At 27.3% G+C, this 18034-nt stretch overlaps 1 protein-coding gene across 2 annotated transcripts in view; it reads left to right on the top strand.

Moving 5' to 3' along the window:
• The window catches only part of LOC136091495 (uncharacterized), a 16059-nt gene extending 3541 nt beyond the window's left edge, over positions 1–12518 (top strand). Inside the window, exons 1-2 of one of the 2 annotated variants that reach the window (XM_065819117.1) lie at positions 10274–10383; positions 10478–12518. In XM_065819117.1, the coding sequence (XP_065675189.1) occupies positions 10672–12417 (1746 nt within the window). In that variant the 5' untranslated portion in view covers positions 10274–10383; positions 10478–10671 and the 3' untranslated portion in view covers positions 12418–12518. Of the gene's footprint in view, positions 1–10273; positions 10384–10477 lie in introns of those variants that run through there. The other variant, XM_065819116.1, reaches the window with a different exon arrangement.
• The last annotated feature ends 5516 nt before the right edge of the window (positions 12519–18034 follow it).

Genomic DNA, 18034 nt, shown 5'->3' with positions numbered 1-18034 from the left:
TGTATTGTCTTCTCATAACCATTATCATTAAAATTTAAAGAGCCCCAAAATAAAAGCCTTTTTACTCCCCTTCCCCCCCCCCCTCCTTCCTATTTTCTCCATTCCCCTTTGTGCAACTTTTGGTGTGGAGTCCCTAACAACCGGCCATGAAATATAACAAAGTTAATGAATATACAAGTTCAATTTTTTAGACTACCTTTAATTAAAATTTACTCTTTTTTTATGGGTTTGTCTGGTATAAAGATTTCAATGCAAAAATAGATATATTGATTCATCACTAGAAATGAAGTACGAAATTTAAAGGATTTCGGTACAAAATTGGAACTACGGCTACATAAAATAGTAAATAAACTAATACCCCCAATCAATAAAAAAACATTTTCTTAAGTTCACTCAAATATCGTCTCAAGTCCAAAATAAAAGCCAAAATGAAAAAATGATAAAAAAAACCAAAACAGTGTTTTTAAAAAATACCATCACTGGTTAATAAATAAAATGTTGTGGGTAGCCCAAGTAAAAACACAACAAATCTAGCAAGTAAAAATATGGCTACCCATATTTACTCGGGCCACATTCCATCACATTCTATTTACATCCAAATACTCGCCATCAAAAAATTTTTTTCACAAACTACCATATAATCAGCGCTGATTATACGGTAGTTTGTGAAAAAAGAACTGTTAATGGCAGGTATTTGATCAAGGATATCCAGACGCTTGTTTTATCATGCCACTGAAACTTGTGAGGAAATTAAATTACAAGTTTTATTTAACAATTTCAGTTTGTATCTTAAAAACAAGCAAGAAACTTTAACAGTGGCTATAGATTTAAGTTCCATTGCCCCTTAACGACAAACACATTTGTAAATGTTGTTGGCATTATTTTACCAATGAAAATTAAATAATAAACTAATATAGAAATTGTAATTACAATATGATTAAAATTAGTCTGATATCCACCGGCCCTCTGAGCTTTAATCACACCCCCCTCTCTCAACTTACTGAATTGTGCTGCATCTGGTTGCGCCACTGAACAATAAAAGTAGAAAATTGGAAAAAAATTGAACTTAATTATAAATAGGTATAAGATGGTTTTAAGTAGAATCTAAGTTCAGACAAATATTTCTAACACTAGTAACTCCAAACTTTCTAACACCAGTAAAACCAAAACTCTTTTAAAAGCTTAGGTTTTTCACCATTGATGTAATTGAAGACCCAGTTGCGCATTCTTCGTCATTATCAGCTATTGGTCATGAGCTTTAAGCAGAACAACATTTCTTCTACTTATCTTGCTAAATTTATTCCACTTGATTTTCAGGCTTTTGAGCAAAGAAAAATCTGGTGATCTTTCTGTTATTGATATGATGCCTGCAAGCAAGGTATTATATTTAATTAATATATTAGATCAGCGACTGCAAAAATTTCAGAGCCATCAAAAAAGTTACTTGAAGACTTAAAGAAATCATTTTAGATTTCCTTGATTTGGACAATGCGGAAGTTAGAAGAAAGTTTTTTCAGGATTTTTTTCTCGTTCATTTTGAGTCTTTTAATGAAGCATCTAATTAACACTGTTTCTTTTTTGCTATTAATTTTTCTGTATTTGAAGTTGCTCATTTCTGATTATTTTTGCTCTGTTTAGTGTGTAAACACCTTTTCAATCAGTTCCTGATCCCAAGTACAACTTTCTAGTTAATTTTTGATTCAGTAAAATGTCAATATCTTTCATGCTTTTGGCTGTAACCGCCGCGAGGAGAGGGCACTGGATACTTTGTACCCGGGTGCAGGATCAGAAGAACAGTTGCCGTTGAACAAATTATTTTTGTTTATTTATTTAGATTGATAAGGCGTTAATTATTTCGTTCGTCAGGCTCCTTATACTAAAATTTAAGTTACTTGGTTACCCGGTTCGGACACTATTTACTAGATGTAGATAGTTAATATGTCAACAATACACCATTAGCCAAATTTATAAGCGGAAGTCTGAGACTAGTTGAAGCAGTTGCGTGAAAAATATATTTAAGGGGTGCTTTGTTTATAAAAAACTACGGCGTTGATAAAAGATGGGTAGTTAAGGAGAGTTTTTTCAGGGTCAATAATTTTGAAAAAAAAATGACATTACCAAAGTAACTAAAGACGTCTTCGATCGAAACGACATCATTTTAAGAAACTGCAAAAGTCAAGGATACGACAATTGAATCAACATGTCTGATGTGTACAAAGGAGTACAAATGATTACATTTCAGAAGAATCCTCAAGCTCTTTACATGCTATGCAGCGCTCATAGCCGTAACCTTGTCGGTTTTCATTCTACTGAATTTTCCCTCTAAGGGAAGAACTCTTTCAGTAAGGTTCAATTACTTTACAATCTTTTATTGGAAGTCCTATTTGATGAAACTTTTTGGTGGAGAAGACTGGTATTTCGCTTCATTAAATCTCGCAAATCAAGTGGAGTACACACATTGTGAAGCCGTTGGTAAAGTGACTTAGGCAAATCCTTATATTTTTGCAAAAGCCTCGTGACCTTGATCGAACTGCTGATTTATTGAATGAAATAAAATCTATAGAGAAATAAATTCAGCCATTTGAATTAATCAACATGACAACTTTTTGGTTCAAAGTTCTTCAAGCAAAAAACATGTCATCTTCTTACGTCTTTTTCAATCAGAAAACATTTCCTTAGATGATGAGATGAAGCTTATGAGGAATCTTATCAAGAATCTCATCAGACTTAGATCTTCTTCTAGAAATTCATTAATGAAGTACATTTGATTGCCTCCTGTCGAGAAAGTTAAGCTATGGGTTTCAGTCAGACTTTTTTCAAACGATGACAAGAGTAAATCTTAATGCCCAATGAACGAGACATTCACAAAAAAACTGGCAATTATAATCCTCTCAAATCTTCACATTAGATCTACAGTTTTATAAGAATAAAAATCTTTTTTTTTGTACCGTTATTTGGGGTGGCTTTGGCCCAAAATACATCTTGATATTTGTTGCACGAAAACCAAAAAGTTATTTTCTTAAACATCAAACTTTAGATGTGATAATAAATTAAAACTCACAACTGAAAATTGATTAAAAACCCATTTTTTAGGGTCAAAAACGGTCAAAAATTGCGTGACGTAATTTATTGGCGACTTCTTAAACAAAGTTTTTATCTAAAAATAACAAAAGATATAAAATTAGTAAAATGTGCATTAATGTATTTCGAATTTCTGATGGTAACTCGTTCGTAACTAAATTTGATGGTAACTTAACCTGATGGTATAAATAAATATGATCATGACATTTTGAAAAAATATTTTTGTTTATAAAATGTTTTTTTGATGTAGAACTCAATTAATGTACTTAAAATGCTGAAGTATGAAGGAACATGGTTGAAAATCATTAAAACAATTAGTTTATATGACCCAACTTTTGGGCTCAAAATCTTAAAACACCCCCATTCAAATTTTTTTCTTTGTTTTTTTAATTACAATCTTTCATATGACAAAAAATCTAACAAAAAACAATAGTAACACATGGAACTAGTGGTGATTCTACGAATAAAATGAGGCCGTGGGGTGGGGGTAAATCCTTAAAAAGTAAAGGTCCTCAAAACTAAAATTCACCTGACTGAAAAATAACTGGAAAATTACCTTCTATAGGAAGGGGGTTCACTACTATTAAATTGCCTCTGTATAGAACCATGATTTCAAAAATTATTGCTTTTCCAAGAAATTGCTTTAAAAATTTGCTAACACAATAAAAATAAGTTAATTGTTATTTAGATTCAGAACTAATGCAAGCTAGTATGGTTAATGTTTATTTTTGGAATAAAACATCAGAATTTGGTTTCATTATAACTGTTTTAAATTTTTTTGTGCTGTCAACATTTTTACAGTACCGCCGATCTTATCTCATGGTGACTTTCTGTGAAACATGCAAAAAGTTTTATTCCGTTTTAAGACCATATTCACTTGATTATTGCATATACTGTAAAAGATTTTACATTTTCGTACTGCTCTTCACAGGCATCAATAAATAAATGTAATTTAGACAAGTTAAGAAATTTTGTTTTAAATGTGGGTAAAATTAGTTGAATTATTTTGTACGCATTGGTTGCATTGTAAATAAAACAATAGGAAATATCTTTTAGCATGCCCTCATTGTTTTTATAGTATGTTACTAATGGATGTAAAGAAAATTGTTCGAACTGCAAAAGCAAAATTTTCTACAAATTTGCCAATAATTATTATTCTCAGTTGACAAATATTTTATTTTAGTTGATTGTGATAATAGTAGTTCAAGAAACGTTGGAACAACGTTGCTGTCAAACTCGATAGTGTTGCACAATCTGTAGTTTGCCTTAGCTTTTAGTTCTCAAAATCATCTTAATATTCTCTTTAAATCTCATGAGTACGCGTTGAGCGGTTCTTACGAGTACGTGGTGAGCGGTTCTTACGAGTACGTGGTGAGCGGTTCTTACGAGTACGTGGTGAGTGGTTCTTACGAGTACGTGGTGAGCGGTACTTTACCTGGGCAATCATCACACTGTGCAAGCATGCATTCTTTGTTTTTTACTGAACAATTTTCAGCTTTAATTTTTATGCTATTTGTTCATAACACATTTTTAAGGAAACATCGATGTGACTTTCAATTTTTCAAGTTATGTTATTTACCATTTTGTTAATGCGTGCAATTTTTCGGTTTTCTTTTGAAAATGTTTTGATTATTTTAAATAAGATTTTAGAAAAGATATATTGAAATTTTGAAGAATTTTGTTGATCTCCTGTCGTTTTACTTTGAATGATGGTATTGCAAAGTTCTCATCATTTTTTTTACACTGAATTTGTTACTCTTTTGGAAGATCTTCTTCAGCAGCAGAATTCCTTTCCGGGACCGATGTTCATTAAAAGAGTCACAAGTCAATCACGACTGTTGACTCTTTTAATGTAACTACTTTAGGTTTTCTAAAAATAATTGAATTTTATAAAACTTGTTAAATTTGTCTAAAACTTTATTTGGTTATGTTTAAAAATAATACTTAAATATAATATTTTTAAAAAACAATCAAATTCATCTTTCATATTTAATTTTTGGCGTAAAAAAAATTTTTGATATAAAAGCAATTCTTTTTTTAAAAATGTTTTTCTAAACTCCTTCTTTAAAATGATGTTTTGCACTGGTAAATATTGTTTATTTTTTATTTATATGTATATCAAGTTGTTAATTAGTCATAATCCCAATAAAGTTTTAACAATCAATACGGTTCTATTACTGAATTAATTTTTATAAACTATATAATTGTTAAAATTTAATAATACACACTTGGTCAGTTTTTATATAAAAACAAAAATTTAACATACAAACATTTAATAGACAAATACACGCTTTTATATTAAAAGCAAAACAGCATGTGTTTTTAATAGTTAAAATCATTAATTTTCATATCTAATTATTCAAAATCTCCTTAAATATAACTTAATTGTTTTTTTTTCTTCTAAAAAGTCTATAAAGCAAATTTAATAGTTAATCAGAAATCTATTAGCAAGTTTTTTTAATAGTTTATTAAAAGCGTGGTTTATCTTTGAAATTATAGTTGTATATGTTTCTGCTGTTTTTCAAGTTCAATTATTTGAGAAAAGCAAGATTATAAAAAAAAAATAATAAAATCAAAAATAAATTTTGAATTGGTTTGTTTTAAAATATTGGGCCCGAGATTGGGCCATATAAGTTAGTTGTTTTATTAATTTTTAAGCATGTTTTCCTAATATTTTAGCATTCAAAGTAAATTTATTGAATTCTGCATCCAATAAGCATTATAAATGCTTGTTTTCATAATTTTGCCGTGGTAGTTTCTCATTTTATTAAGGAAAATATTTGTTGTTTAATGTTATGAAAACCGGGTCATTTTTGGAAACCAGGCCAATCTTAAATTTATGATATCTCAGGAACAGTTCAACATTTTTTACAAAATAATTTTTTTTATAAATTTTTCATTGTAACATGCAATAGCCAAAGATGTTTGAAGAAAATATACGGATCCATGGTTCAAAATTTTGGATAATTTAATGAGGTATAACTGAGGTATAGTAACACCTTTTTTATCTAATCGATATTTTTCTTTGCACAATAAATCATATGAATCCACAGAAAAGGCAAACCCAAATGATATTATTGCACAAGTTTTCTGTTGGTGTAAATATTGGCTGACACGATACTATTACGTGTATTTAATATACACGATACTAGTACGTGTATTTAATCTTGTTTTGGATATTGAATTTTATTATGTGTAATTAATCTTATTCATCTTATCTTAAAATCTTTTAATGTTGTTCTGGGTATTTTTTATTTTAAAGCTACTTGTCTTTGAGATAATAATTATATTCTTGTATTCTTAGAAGACGCGTATGTCTTTTGGGAATCTGAACCAATAGTTTTTTCATGAGCTAAAACCTCTGATTAAGTTCCAGGATAATTCAGTTTTCTCCATCAAAGTTTAACTTTTAACAAGCACTGGAGGTTTAAAAAGAGTATTTCCTTTCATCCACGGTTAACGAATAATTTTAGCCAGTAGGGGAATAATTTTAGACTGTAGGGGAGAGTAAGGAAGTGGCAAACGGGGGGTAACTCGGAACATGGTCAAAACGGCATATTAGAAAAAGATAATTGTGATTTTTTTTTAACTGCTGAGAAGGGATCCCATGCTCAGTTCGAGTCCTGCAGTAGTGTAATGTTTTTACATTTTGTAACAAATAAGTTTTCAAGTAATAAGGTAATTTTAAAAATAATTTTGTAAATTTTTTAAAAATAATTTTGTAACTTTAAAAATAAGATTTTCAAATAATTTTGTAACAAATAAGTTGTTCAAATATTATCTATATACTTAATTTGCCAAAAAAAAAAAAAAAATAAACAGAGCATGTCTAAGAAAGAGAAACTCCACCATTATTATTAGTTTGCCAACAAGAAATATTTTAGAGCAAAAGAAAAATAGGAATAAACGAGAATTAATAAATGGTAAAAATTAAAAAAAAAGAAAAACTTTAATCAATTAGAGATAGTTTACCATAATATAAAGAAAAAGAGAGTGCCTGAGGTAATACGAAAATTTGTTGATTAATTTGCAAAGAAAAATATTAGGATCCGCCTAAAGAACATTGAATAATGTGTCATAAATACAAGCCCTGGTTGCATGAGAAGTGAATAATTGGTGAAAACATGTCTCGGGTTTTTTTTTGCGATATGCAATTTTTTAAAATTTTAATAATTAAAAAATAAAATATTAATTTTAAAAGACTATTGTTGCATTAATTTGGAATGAAAAGTTCATGATCTCCCATTGGAAAACTGGATTATGTGTTACAATTGTAAGGCGAAAATGAGCATCTTCCAAGGTTTTATCTGTGATTTTTGTACTTAATTATTACAATTAGCATTTTATTTGTTATTATACAAGTTTTTGTGATTACCCCACGATGTGTTCGGAATTATTCCACGTAAGTAAAGTATTTCAAACACCAATGGTTTTATTTTTGCCCTAAATTTCTATTTTACAATAAGATTTATTAAAATTGATTTTAAGAGTTTGTGACTGAATAGTTAGACTAAACAATAAGCATTAAATAAGAGGTGTCTTTAATTCGCATTCCTGCTTCGCTGTTCGCCAATACCCCACTCTCCCCTATACAAGAGGAGTTCTCTCACTGAATATTTTTGCTACAACCAAAAATAATTAGGATTGTACAAAACCATGTTGTAAACTGGTGGCAACGTATGGCTTCTTTTTGTGTATATTTAAATTCTCCAGCAAACATTATATAGCGGAATTTCAGTGGACCTTGTGCGGATCTTTTTAGTTTTGCTCGTCGGTTTTTTAGTGGACCATTAGTGACAGCCGATAAAACTGGCACGCCGATGACTAACCACTAATAACATGTCAAAAAGTTATCGACTTGCCATTTACAGCGAATGCTACTATTGGTCCACTAAATAACCAATGAGCAAAACTCCGATGTACTGCTAAAAAATTTCTATATAGATTTACTGCAAATCCACTAAAACAATGTTTGCTGGGTCATAATAAAATTCGAGTTTCTTTAGATGTTACCGTTTTCATCATTTATATCTTCTTTTAGAAATAAAGCTTCTTAGATTAAAAAATATTTTCAAACTAATCTAGTAAAAATGGCACTTCTGATGGAATAAGTATTTATTCCATCAGAAGTACTATTTTATGAGACACAGTATTTCCACTAAACAATTTGATAATTTTTTTTTTTTTTAAGAAGTCGTAACTAATTTATTAATTTGATAAAAAAAACTTTACAATTTATCGCAATTAAACAATATACAACTTGAATCTGTCTTATATAGTTTGCAAACCACGACATATTTACATTAAACCATAACTACAACGCTATATCAAAATCAATTTGAACTTCACCACAAAATTTAATTGCAACATCATTATTACAAAATATACTTCTTCAATTGTAATAATTTTGTCTGCACTTAAAAGACGCGATTCAAACAGTAAAAGTCTGATAATAATGTTAAATATTTACGTCTATATTATATTTTAACTTTGCTTTGCTTTTAACTGATGAAATTTTAGAAGCTTTTGTAATTTAAGAAACTAATAAAATTTAAGAAGCTTATGAAGTTTAATAAGCTTATAAAATATAGGAAGCCAATGAAGGTAAAGAAAGCTGCTAAATTAACAAGAAGCCAATGAAGGTAAAGAAAGCTGCTAAATTAATAAATTTTAGAAAATTAACTAACTTTTTATCAAAGCCGGGCATTTATAAATACACACTTTTATGCCTAAATCTATTTTTTTTAAACTTTATCAAAATGTTCGATCTGTTTTTAAAAAGCATATTATCAACACTAGATTAAAAAAAAATTGATAAATCAAATTAATTTATAAAAAAAAAAATTTCTTTGTTTCATGTGAATAATTAGAGTTCTATGAAACATTTTCAACAATTTGACACCAATAAAAAATTCACAAAATATAATTTTTGTTTTTCTATTAATAATTATCATAAATCTGTCATAAAGCTGATTTCTAATTAATGCCATAAAACAAGTGGTTCTCTCTCTCTCTCTCTCTCTCTCTCTCTCTCTCTCTCTCTCTCGCTCTCTCGCTCTCTCTCTCTCTCTTTATATATATATATATATATATATATATATATATATATATATATATATATATATATATATATATATATATATATATATATATATATATATAAATCATAGAGTGCTCAATATTCTTAAAGAACAGAGCAATAATAAATTAAATTAAATAATTTACATTAATTAGCAAGTTGAAAAATTTGATATCTGGTCACGTGACCGGGGCAAGATAACTTATTTTGCAAATTCTGCCTCCAATTTTATAAAAATTTGAAAAATACTTACGACTCTAACAAAGTAACACAAAATAAACACGCTCCACAAAAAAATGTTTTTAAAAAAATTTCACCTGAAAGACACCATTCATTTTGAATAACCGGAAGCAAGGTATTTTTTTTTAGCGCAAAAAGTAAACTTATGCGCATAAAATTGCGTTAATAATATTTTAAAAAACCAATTGGCGTTTTAAAATACAAGATAAAAATACAGTTTCGTTTTTACCCATTTTTAAGTTTTTTGTTGAGTTGTTATATGGAAAGTCATCTTGCCTCATCTTAACCCGTGTTCCCCTATATATATATATATATATATATATATATATATATATATATATATATATATATATATATATATATATATATATATATATATATATATATATATATATATATATATATATATATATATATATATATATATATATATATATATATATATATATATATATATATATATATATATATATATATATATATATATGAGATTAATGTTAATTAAAATCTTAAGTACAATATGTGTATATATTTCTGTATAATATATTTAATTTATTATCCATACGAAAAAGTATACAATCAAAAATAAGAAAACACATTTAGTATATCTGAAGTGTTAATCTAGAATTAATCCAGGAGATAAAAGACTTGAGCACAACTTTTGTAAAAATTTGACTTAAAAGTTTGGTACTCATATACAGTAATATAAAAAAAGTTTTATTTTTAGATTTGCTGTTTATTCGAATTATAATAACTTCAAAATAAGTTTATATTACTCTTAATTCTGTTTTTAATGAAAAAAAAAAACTTTTAACTTTTTTTTTTTTTTTATTATGATGAAATTCGAATTTGGAACTTTTGTTTTCGGTTTAGAGAAACCCTTGTTTGAATTAAAATAACGTTTTTAAACTAACTCAAAATAAGTGTTTTAATAAAATGCATCTGTTAGTAGCTCAACCGCTATGGTGTTTTTTAAGTGTTAGGTACTTTTTTGCTATTGTATAATCTCCGACAATAATTTATAATAAAGAATTTGCTTGTTACGGTTGTGATTATTATGCTTTTTTTCATCTGCAGGTTTGTAAATAAACCAAGCAAATAACGAAACAAAACAAAAACGTTTATTTACTTTGTTTCGAAGGGTAACTATCAACGCACGAACAGTAAAACGCAAGAACAGATTTAAAAAATATTTTAATTTGCGTTTGGTCTACATTAACTTTTGAGCTATAAAATGAATTAGTTTAGTTGTCATTTTTTTCTGAGTAATCATGTTTAAGTTTGTGATGACAAAAAATAGTTATGAACTTTTTTATCGCGCTGTGACTAATAACGATATTTCACGGACTAAATTAATATTGGATGAAGCATTGAAAGATCCGCGATTTAATATCGACGAAATAAATGATGACGGTTTAACAGCACTCCAGTCCAGCTGCTTTGCTGGAAACTTGGACATTGTAAAAATGTTGGTGTCAAAACAAGCCAATTGGAAAATACAAGATCGCGAAGGTAATACTTTATTGCATGCTGCAGCAATGATGGGTCGTGTTGAGGTTGTCAAGTATTTGCTAAGTTTGGGTATTAAACCTGTTGTAAAAGCAGACAATGGTCTTATGCCTATTGATTGTACTGAAAATATATCAGTTATTGTTGTTTTGCTTAGAGCAATGCTTGATCAGGGATACCTTTATGAGATGCAGGACTACATGCTAGATCATCCAATGTTAAAAAGAAAAATATTTCAAGAACTTGAAGTTGTTAAATGTAAAGAGAATGAAAAAAAAGAAATACTTAAAGATCTCCCATATACTTCTCATACTGCGAAACGTAATCATACTAATTCTGAAAACGCACGCGGAAATGCCGAAAACACCCAAAAAATGAACAGGTCAATAAATACATTTACTTCATATTCCGAATCACCTAATATCTCAAATTTGATTGAGCAAATGCATGATTCAAGACTTCAAGCTAATCTTTTAGAATCTCATTTAAGTCGCCAAAACAGTCTTAACAGCCTAAGCAGTAAAAGCTCTCGATCTTCGCATAATTCGGTAGGAGGTATTTTAAAAAACACCGATAACAATATGGATCCACATTCATTTACGCAGCAATATTTAGAAAGTAGATTTCCACCTTCAAAAAGTGTTACTTTTGAGTCAGATTTGATTACATCTAAAGATTTATCTAAGTCACGATGTTTCTCAACCTCATGTGATAACGTAAATGAATTTAGAGAAACTGAGGAAATCGTTGATGAATCAATTTACGAAAATGTTTTACGTAAACCTCTTGCATTATCTCCAATATCGGAAAGCTGCTTAAACAAGCTAGTTGATAATAGTCCTCCGCCTCCTCTTCCACCGCGAGAACCTACAAACTTTGAGCCACCATCTTCAGATATTTACTCTAAAAGAAATAAGTATTTTGATGAAATTTCTCAATATCACGATAGGCAATTTGGTTCAGAAACTGACAGTGGAATCGACATTAACGAAACGCAAGGTCGTTTATTTGCTTTATCTTTAGAAGACAAATTTATATCGCGGTCATCTGAGTCACTTGTTGATAATATTCCAAAACACCGTGAAACATTTTCTCAACCAATAGGGCTATTTTATTCACGAGATAAGCAAACTACTATTGTAAAACAACAAGTGAGCTCCGACGATAATTTGCCGTGTGGTTTTTTTATCAGGACTCACTTAAAAACTAATCCAAAGCATATGAGTTGGAATGGAAGATCTTTGCAAAAAGAATTAGACGAACTTCAACCTTGGTATAATAGCTATGTGAAAGATCGCCATGGTTATTCTACTGATACAAATTTTTCTACTAAGTATGTAAATGAAAGTAACAAAAATGATTTTAACAATAAGCATGCGAAAATAGATACAAAAGCAAACAACTATAATATCAAAGAAAGAGTTCGAGCAATGAGCACAGGAAACATAAATAACAGTAATGATGTTTTTTTATATAATACTGATCACCATCCTGACGTTATGTTATAAGGTATAATTAGCCTATGCGCCTTATATATTATATGCTATTTATTGAGTACATTTCTTATCTAATAATAATTGAGAATGCAATAAAGCATAAAGTGTGAAAATGTTAATTGTTTTGCTTGTATAAAAGTTTTTGTTGTGGTTATATTTACTATATATGTATGTATATATAAATATATATTTACAGGGACAATTCTGGGAATAAAATGAGGGAGTTAAAGGGGGGGGGGGGCAAATCCTTAAAAACACACCCCGCTTACATCCCTTAATATCGCCCCTGTGTATATATATATATATATATATATATATATATATATATATATATATATATATATATATTCATATATACATATATATATATATATATATATATATATATATATATATATATATATATATCAAGTTATTTAAAATGCAGTTTTATTAAAGCTAACAGGTTTATTTATTATGAAAAACTTCCTGCTTTTCTAAAGATACTATTTAATATAGTTAGAGAAGTATCTAAAGGAAAATATTTAAATATATGCTACTGTAGTGTTATTTTATGAAAATTTTAAACTCATTCTGATTATAAATACATATATATATATATATATATATATATATATATATATATATATATATATATATATATATATATATATATATATATATATATATATATATATATATATATATATATATATATATATATAATATATATATATATATAATGGTAATACTTTTAAAATTTTATAATTATTTATATAATTAATATATTGTAAAGGAGGAGGAGGAGGACGTTATAAAATCCGCAGCTTTTCTTTAAAGCATAGATTTTAGATATTTATATTGTTTAAAATGATTTTTTTATGAATAAATTTATTATGTATTACAAAAACATTATTACTCAATGGACACTCAACATATTAAATCTACATTGCTCTGTTGAAAATATGAAAAAAAAAACCATCAACGGAGGTGAGTAGTATTAAAATTTCTATACTCAAAAATATAAATTTTTAGTTTCGACTTGTTCATGAGGTATAACTAAACTTATGCTATGTACAAACTAAGTTAAGTAAAGTTATGTTTCAAACCTCCTTCTCCTCCCATTTGAACTTTTGTTGTATTATTTATACAGCTAGAAGATGTATGATTATTACTACTTTTTACAAGGGAGATGTGTGAGTTTAATACATTCACACTAATAATGATTTTTTAAGAAAATATTCATTCTGTGTTTTTCTAGCTAAATAAAATTTTTTTGCCTCCGATAACCGTTTCCGATAAAGTTTGTCACTGTCTACGAGTAAAATAAATATATCCATATAAAATAAACGTTTCCATATGTCTCGGTAAAATCAGTTTACATGGGAAACCTGCATAAATAAATTAATCTAACTAATACTTAAAAACAATAAATGAATGAATTAAAAATGTGTTAATATACAATATTCCACACCAAATATTGCAATCAAAACAGCAAGGCATTTTTTTTTAAAGTTTTTTTGTTTTAACTTTTATAATTATTTTTATACTTATAAAACATTTTTTTATTATTATTTCACATATATGTATATTGACTTTAATTTTTCAATTTAAATGAAATAATTAACACGGTTAACTTTACTAATTTTAACGTTTTTGTACATTTCTTTTTTGTGTCGTAAATATATTGATTTTAAAATGTTGTGTGTTGAATTAGTGTGAATAAAATAGAATTGTGTTAGTTGGGCGTTTTTATTTATCCGAAAATTTATGCAATGATGTTATGTATTAAATGAAAATTCAAATTTTCACACATTTGTGGAATTTGCTGACACTATTATAAAAAGAATTCTTTGGAAATAATTACTTATGCTTTTTTAGAAAAATATTTTTTAAAAGGGGGAACTTTATATTAAACTATTATTTGGGCTCATTTATTTTTATAGTTTTTTAGAAGAAACTTATTTTCGCGCCTGCATTTAGAAATTAATTCCGATTTTTTGTTTAATAAACATTCTTGGTTTGCATGTGTAATTACTTCAAATTTTTCTTGTAGGCATAGTATACATTTTTTGGAAATATTGTTATATGCAGGCGCTGTTTTAAGGATGGACCAATTCGGTATAAAATTATCAATATTTTTATCTTTTAATTCCCATATATATTTTGACAGCATGGATATATTCCATGCTGTCAAAATATATATGGGAATTAAAAGAATATGGGAATTTAAATAAATAATATTCCATTGTTGCAAATTTAATATATTTCAAAGAATATTATTAATTTTGTCCAGTTTAATTTTGCTTACATGTCCAATCTCACTTTTTGAGGGAACCTCAAAAATTGAGATTGTTCAACAATAATACAACAATTAAGAGTGCTCAACAAATGTTAATAAGGAGCCTAATATATATTTAAACAATTTTAAAATGTATTCTACATTCTAATTTTAAAATTGTTTAAATATATATAAGGCTCCTCATTAATATTTGTTGAGCGCTCTTAATTGTATTTTAACATTCCGTGTAAATATGGAAACTAATAATTTCACTTACTCGTTGAAAAATATATCTATACTAGATGAAAAAAGTTATACTATTTCTTTGATGAAAAAGTTGAGCATTTTATTATAAGAATTCGTTGAAAAGTTCATTTTTTCTTAAAACCAAACACAGATGATGTATTTAATAATAACCAAGATAATGATAATTATGGATTTAAAACAAAAAATACCCCACCTTTGGAAAATTTTGAAATTGACCTATTACATTTAATTAGAATAACAAAGTTTCGCCCTATAAAAAACAAATTTCAAACAGAATTAAAGTTAGATGTTAAAAAAATTAAATTAAAACCTAATATTTTGGTTTTTGCTGATAAAACAAATAACATTTACCAACTCACAACAGAAAACTATGAAAAAATTTTACGCGACAATAATATTAGTTCTTATGAGAAAGCCCCTAAAAATTTAAAAAACGCAATTAATTTAGAAGCGCAAAGTATTGCTAAAAATTAAACCTTGATAACAGAATCGAATCAACTGCCCCTGCCCAAGCCTTCATAACACTAAAAGACCATAAACCAAATTTGAAAAACAAACTTCCTTGTAGGTTATTGGTTCCCTCAAAAAGTGAGATTGGACATATAAGCAAAATTAAATTGGACAAAATTAATAATATTCTTTGAAATATATTAAATTTGCAACAATGGAAAAATACCACTGATGTTACAAATTGGTTCTCCATAATCGAAAATAAAAATGACTGTACATTTATTCAATTTGATATTAATGATTTTCACCCTTCAATAACTGCAGATATTTTAGTTAAAAAAATTGAATTTGCAAAAAGCCACACAATTATTCCTGATGAAACAATCCGTATAATAAAACATTGTAGTATGTTTGTACGTAGAAAAACCATACTTTATTTTAATAAGGAAACTTGGAAAAAGAAAAACATACATGAGTGCTTTGATGTAACAATGGGTCGTTATGACGGAGCATAGATTTGTGAATTTGTTGGACTACACATTTTAGATTTTTTAAGTAAAATAATCAACATAAAAGATTAAGGGCTTTATCGCGACGATGTTTTAATAGTAATGCGTAAAAAATCTGGTACACAGCTCGATAAAATTAGAAAAGATATTATAAAAATTGTTAAAAATATAGGCTTTCAAATCGAAATAAACATAAATTTAAAAATTGTGAACTTTTTTGATGTCACATTTAACCTCTCTGAAAATTCATATAAGTCTTTCAAAAAACCAAACGATGAATTATTGTATATTAATATTAACTCAAATCATCCACCCCAAATTCTAAAACAAATCCCGATTTCAATCAATAACAGGCTAAACCAAAACTCGTCTAATGAAAATGTATTTAATTCCATTAAACGAATATTTGAAGATGCCCTTAAAAAAAGTGGTTTGAAAATTTTGAACTAAAATTTAACCCTGAAAAAAAGTGAAATAGAACTAGAAATGTAATTTGATTCAAACCCCCCCCCCCCTCCCGCATATAGCAAAATGTTTCCACTAACATAGGAAAAGTGTTTTCAAAATTGGTCGTTAAGCATTTCCCGCCCTCTAATAAGTTACGTAAAATTTTTAATTAAAATACAATTAAAGTTAGCTACAGTTGTACAAAAAATATGGAAAGAATTATAAAAGGTCACAATAATGCTTTGTTAAACAAAAAAGAAATCCTAAATGAAAAAACTAAACAAAAAAGCAATATGTTTTCAAGAAACCACAATGCGTTTCAGATATTTTGTGTATATATATATATATATATATATATATATATATATATATATATATATATATATATATATATATATATATATATATATATATATATATATCAGGGGCGGATCCAGGATTTTTATTGACCGTAGCAAAAATGCCATAAATATTTTTTGTCTTAAATTAAAAAAAAAAGGGCCCTCGCTTTTCACATTTGCCGACAGTACTAGAAGTCCAAGTTTGCCGACTGAATTAAATGATCTTTATATGCCGATTTGTACAGTGTACAAATCGGCATATGTACAGTGGCTTATAGTGATAAATAAGGTCCCTAACCACTGCTTTCTTTTTTCGTCCGTTTAGAGCGGAAGAACGTTACTTGATTTACGCGACGTTAAAACCATCTAGTTAAACTGAATACTTTTTAACATAATAATAGTTTACTTGTCTTTTATGAGTTTTAATCATGATTAAAACCCTGGCTGAACCCTTATCCTCAGTCGATGTATTTACATTTAGTTTTTGGTATTCCTTTTGCCAGTCAATGTATTTATGCCAAATAATACACAAAACATTATCATATAAAATTATCTATATAATTAAATCAACAAAATATTTGTGGTTGTTAAAATGTTTTGGTCTGCAAAAAAAATTGGAGGTTGATATTTGAAAATGAAAACAACAAATTTAATCTAAATTTGTTTAAAATTCAATTTTTTTATTTAATTAAAATTTGTTTTAATACACAATATGCTTTATTTAATGGCTTACTTTATAAAATATCTGAAAATTAAAATAGACACTATAACAATTTATATAAATTTATAAAATTTAATTTATATATATTTTCATATTTTTAATAATAAACTTCATTACTTCGTTACAATGAACTTTTTGTCAAATAATGAAAAAAAGAAACAGGTTTCAAATCATATAAAAAATTGAACTAAATAACTAAACTTTTCAATAAAAATATATTGCTAAATAAATAATAAATCATTTTAAAATCCCAAAACAGGAAACTTCAGGCATATTACAATTGACAACAATACAATCAACAAATATCAGCAAATAATAAAAACAAAAGTGTCAATAAATAAATGTCAATCTAAAAAGATAAACCTAATATGGTCAATCATTGTTTAAAACAACATAGTTTTTTGTTTGATTTTGGTGTAGAAAGTTTTAGTGGGTTTTTATAAATTAATATAGGAAAGTATTTCAATAAAGTAATGCATAAAAGTATTGAATATGGAAGTCAAACAAACTTTATCTTTATCAAGTTGAAGAAAAGCCATTGAACAGTATTGTCAAAAAGACTTTTAAATCCACCTTTAAAATTTTTTTAATTTCAAATGATTTTGGATAATGACCAAAATTAAAAAAAATAAAA

The sequence above is a fragment of the Hydra vulgaris genome, chromosome 15 (genome assembly GCF_038396675.1).
Source record: "Hydra vulgaris chromosome 15, alternate assembly HydraT2T_AEP".
NCBI classification, from domain to species: Eukaryota; Metazoa; Cnidaria; class Hydrozoa; order Anthoathecata; family Hydridae; genus Hydra; species Hydra vulgaris.
The sequence above is the reverse complement of the archived record's forward strand: the minus strand, read 5'-3'. Positions and strand labels throughout refer to the sequence as shown.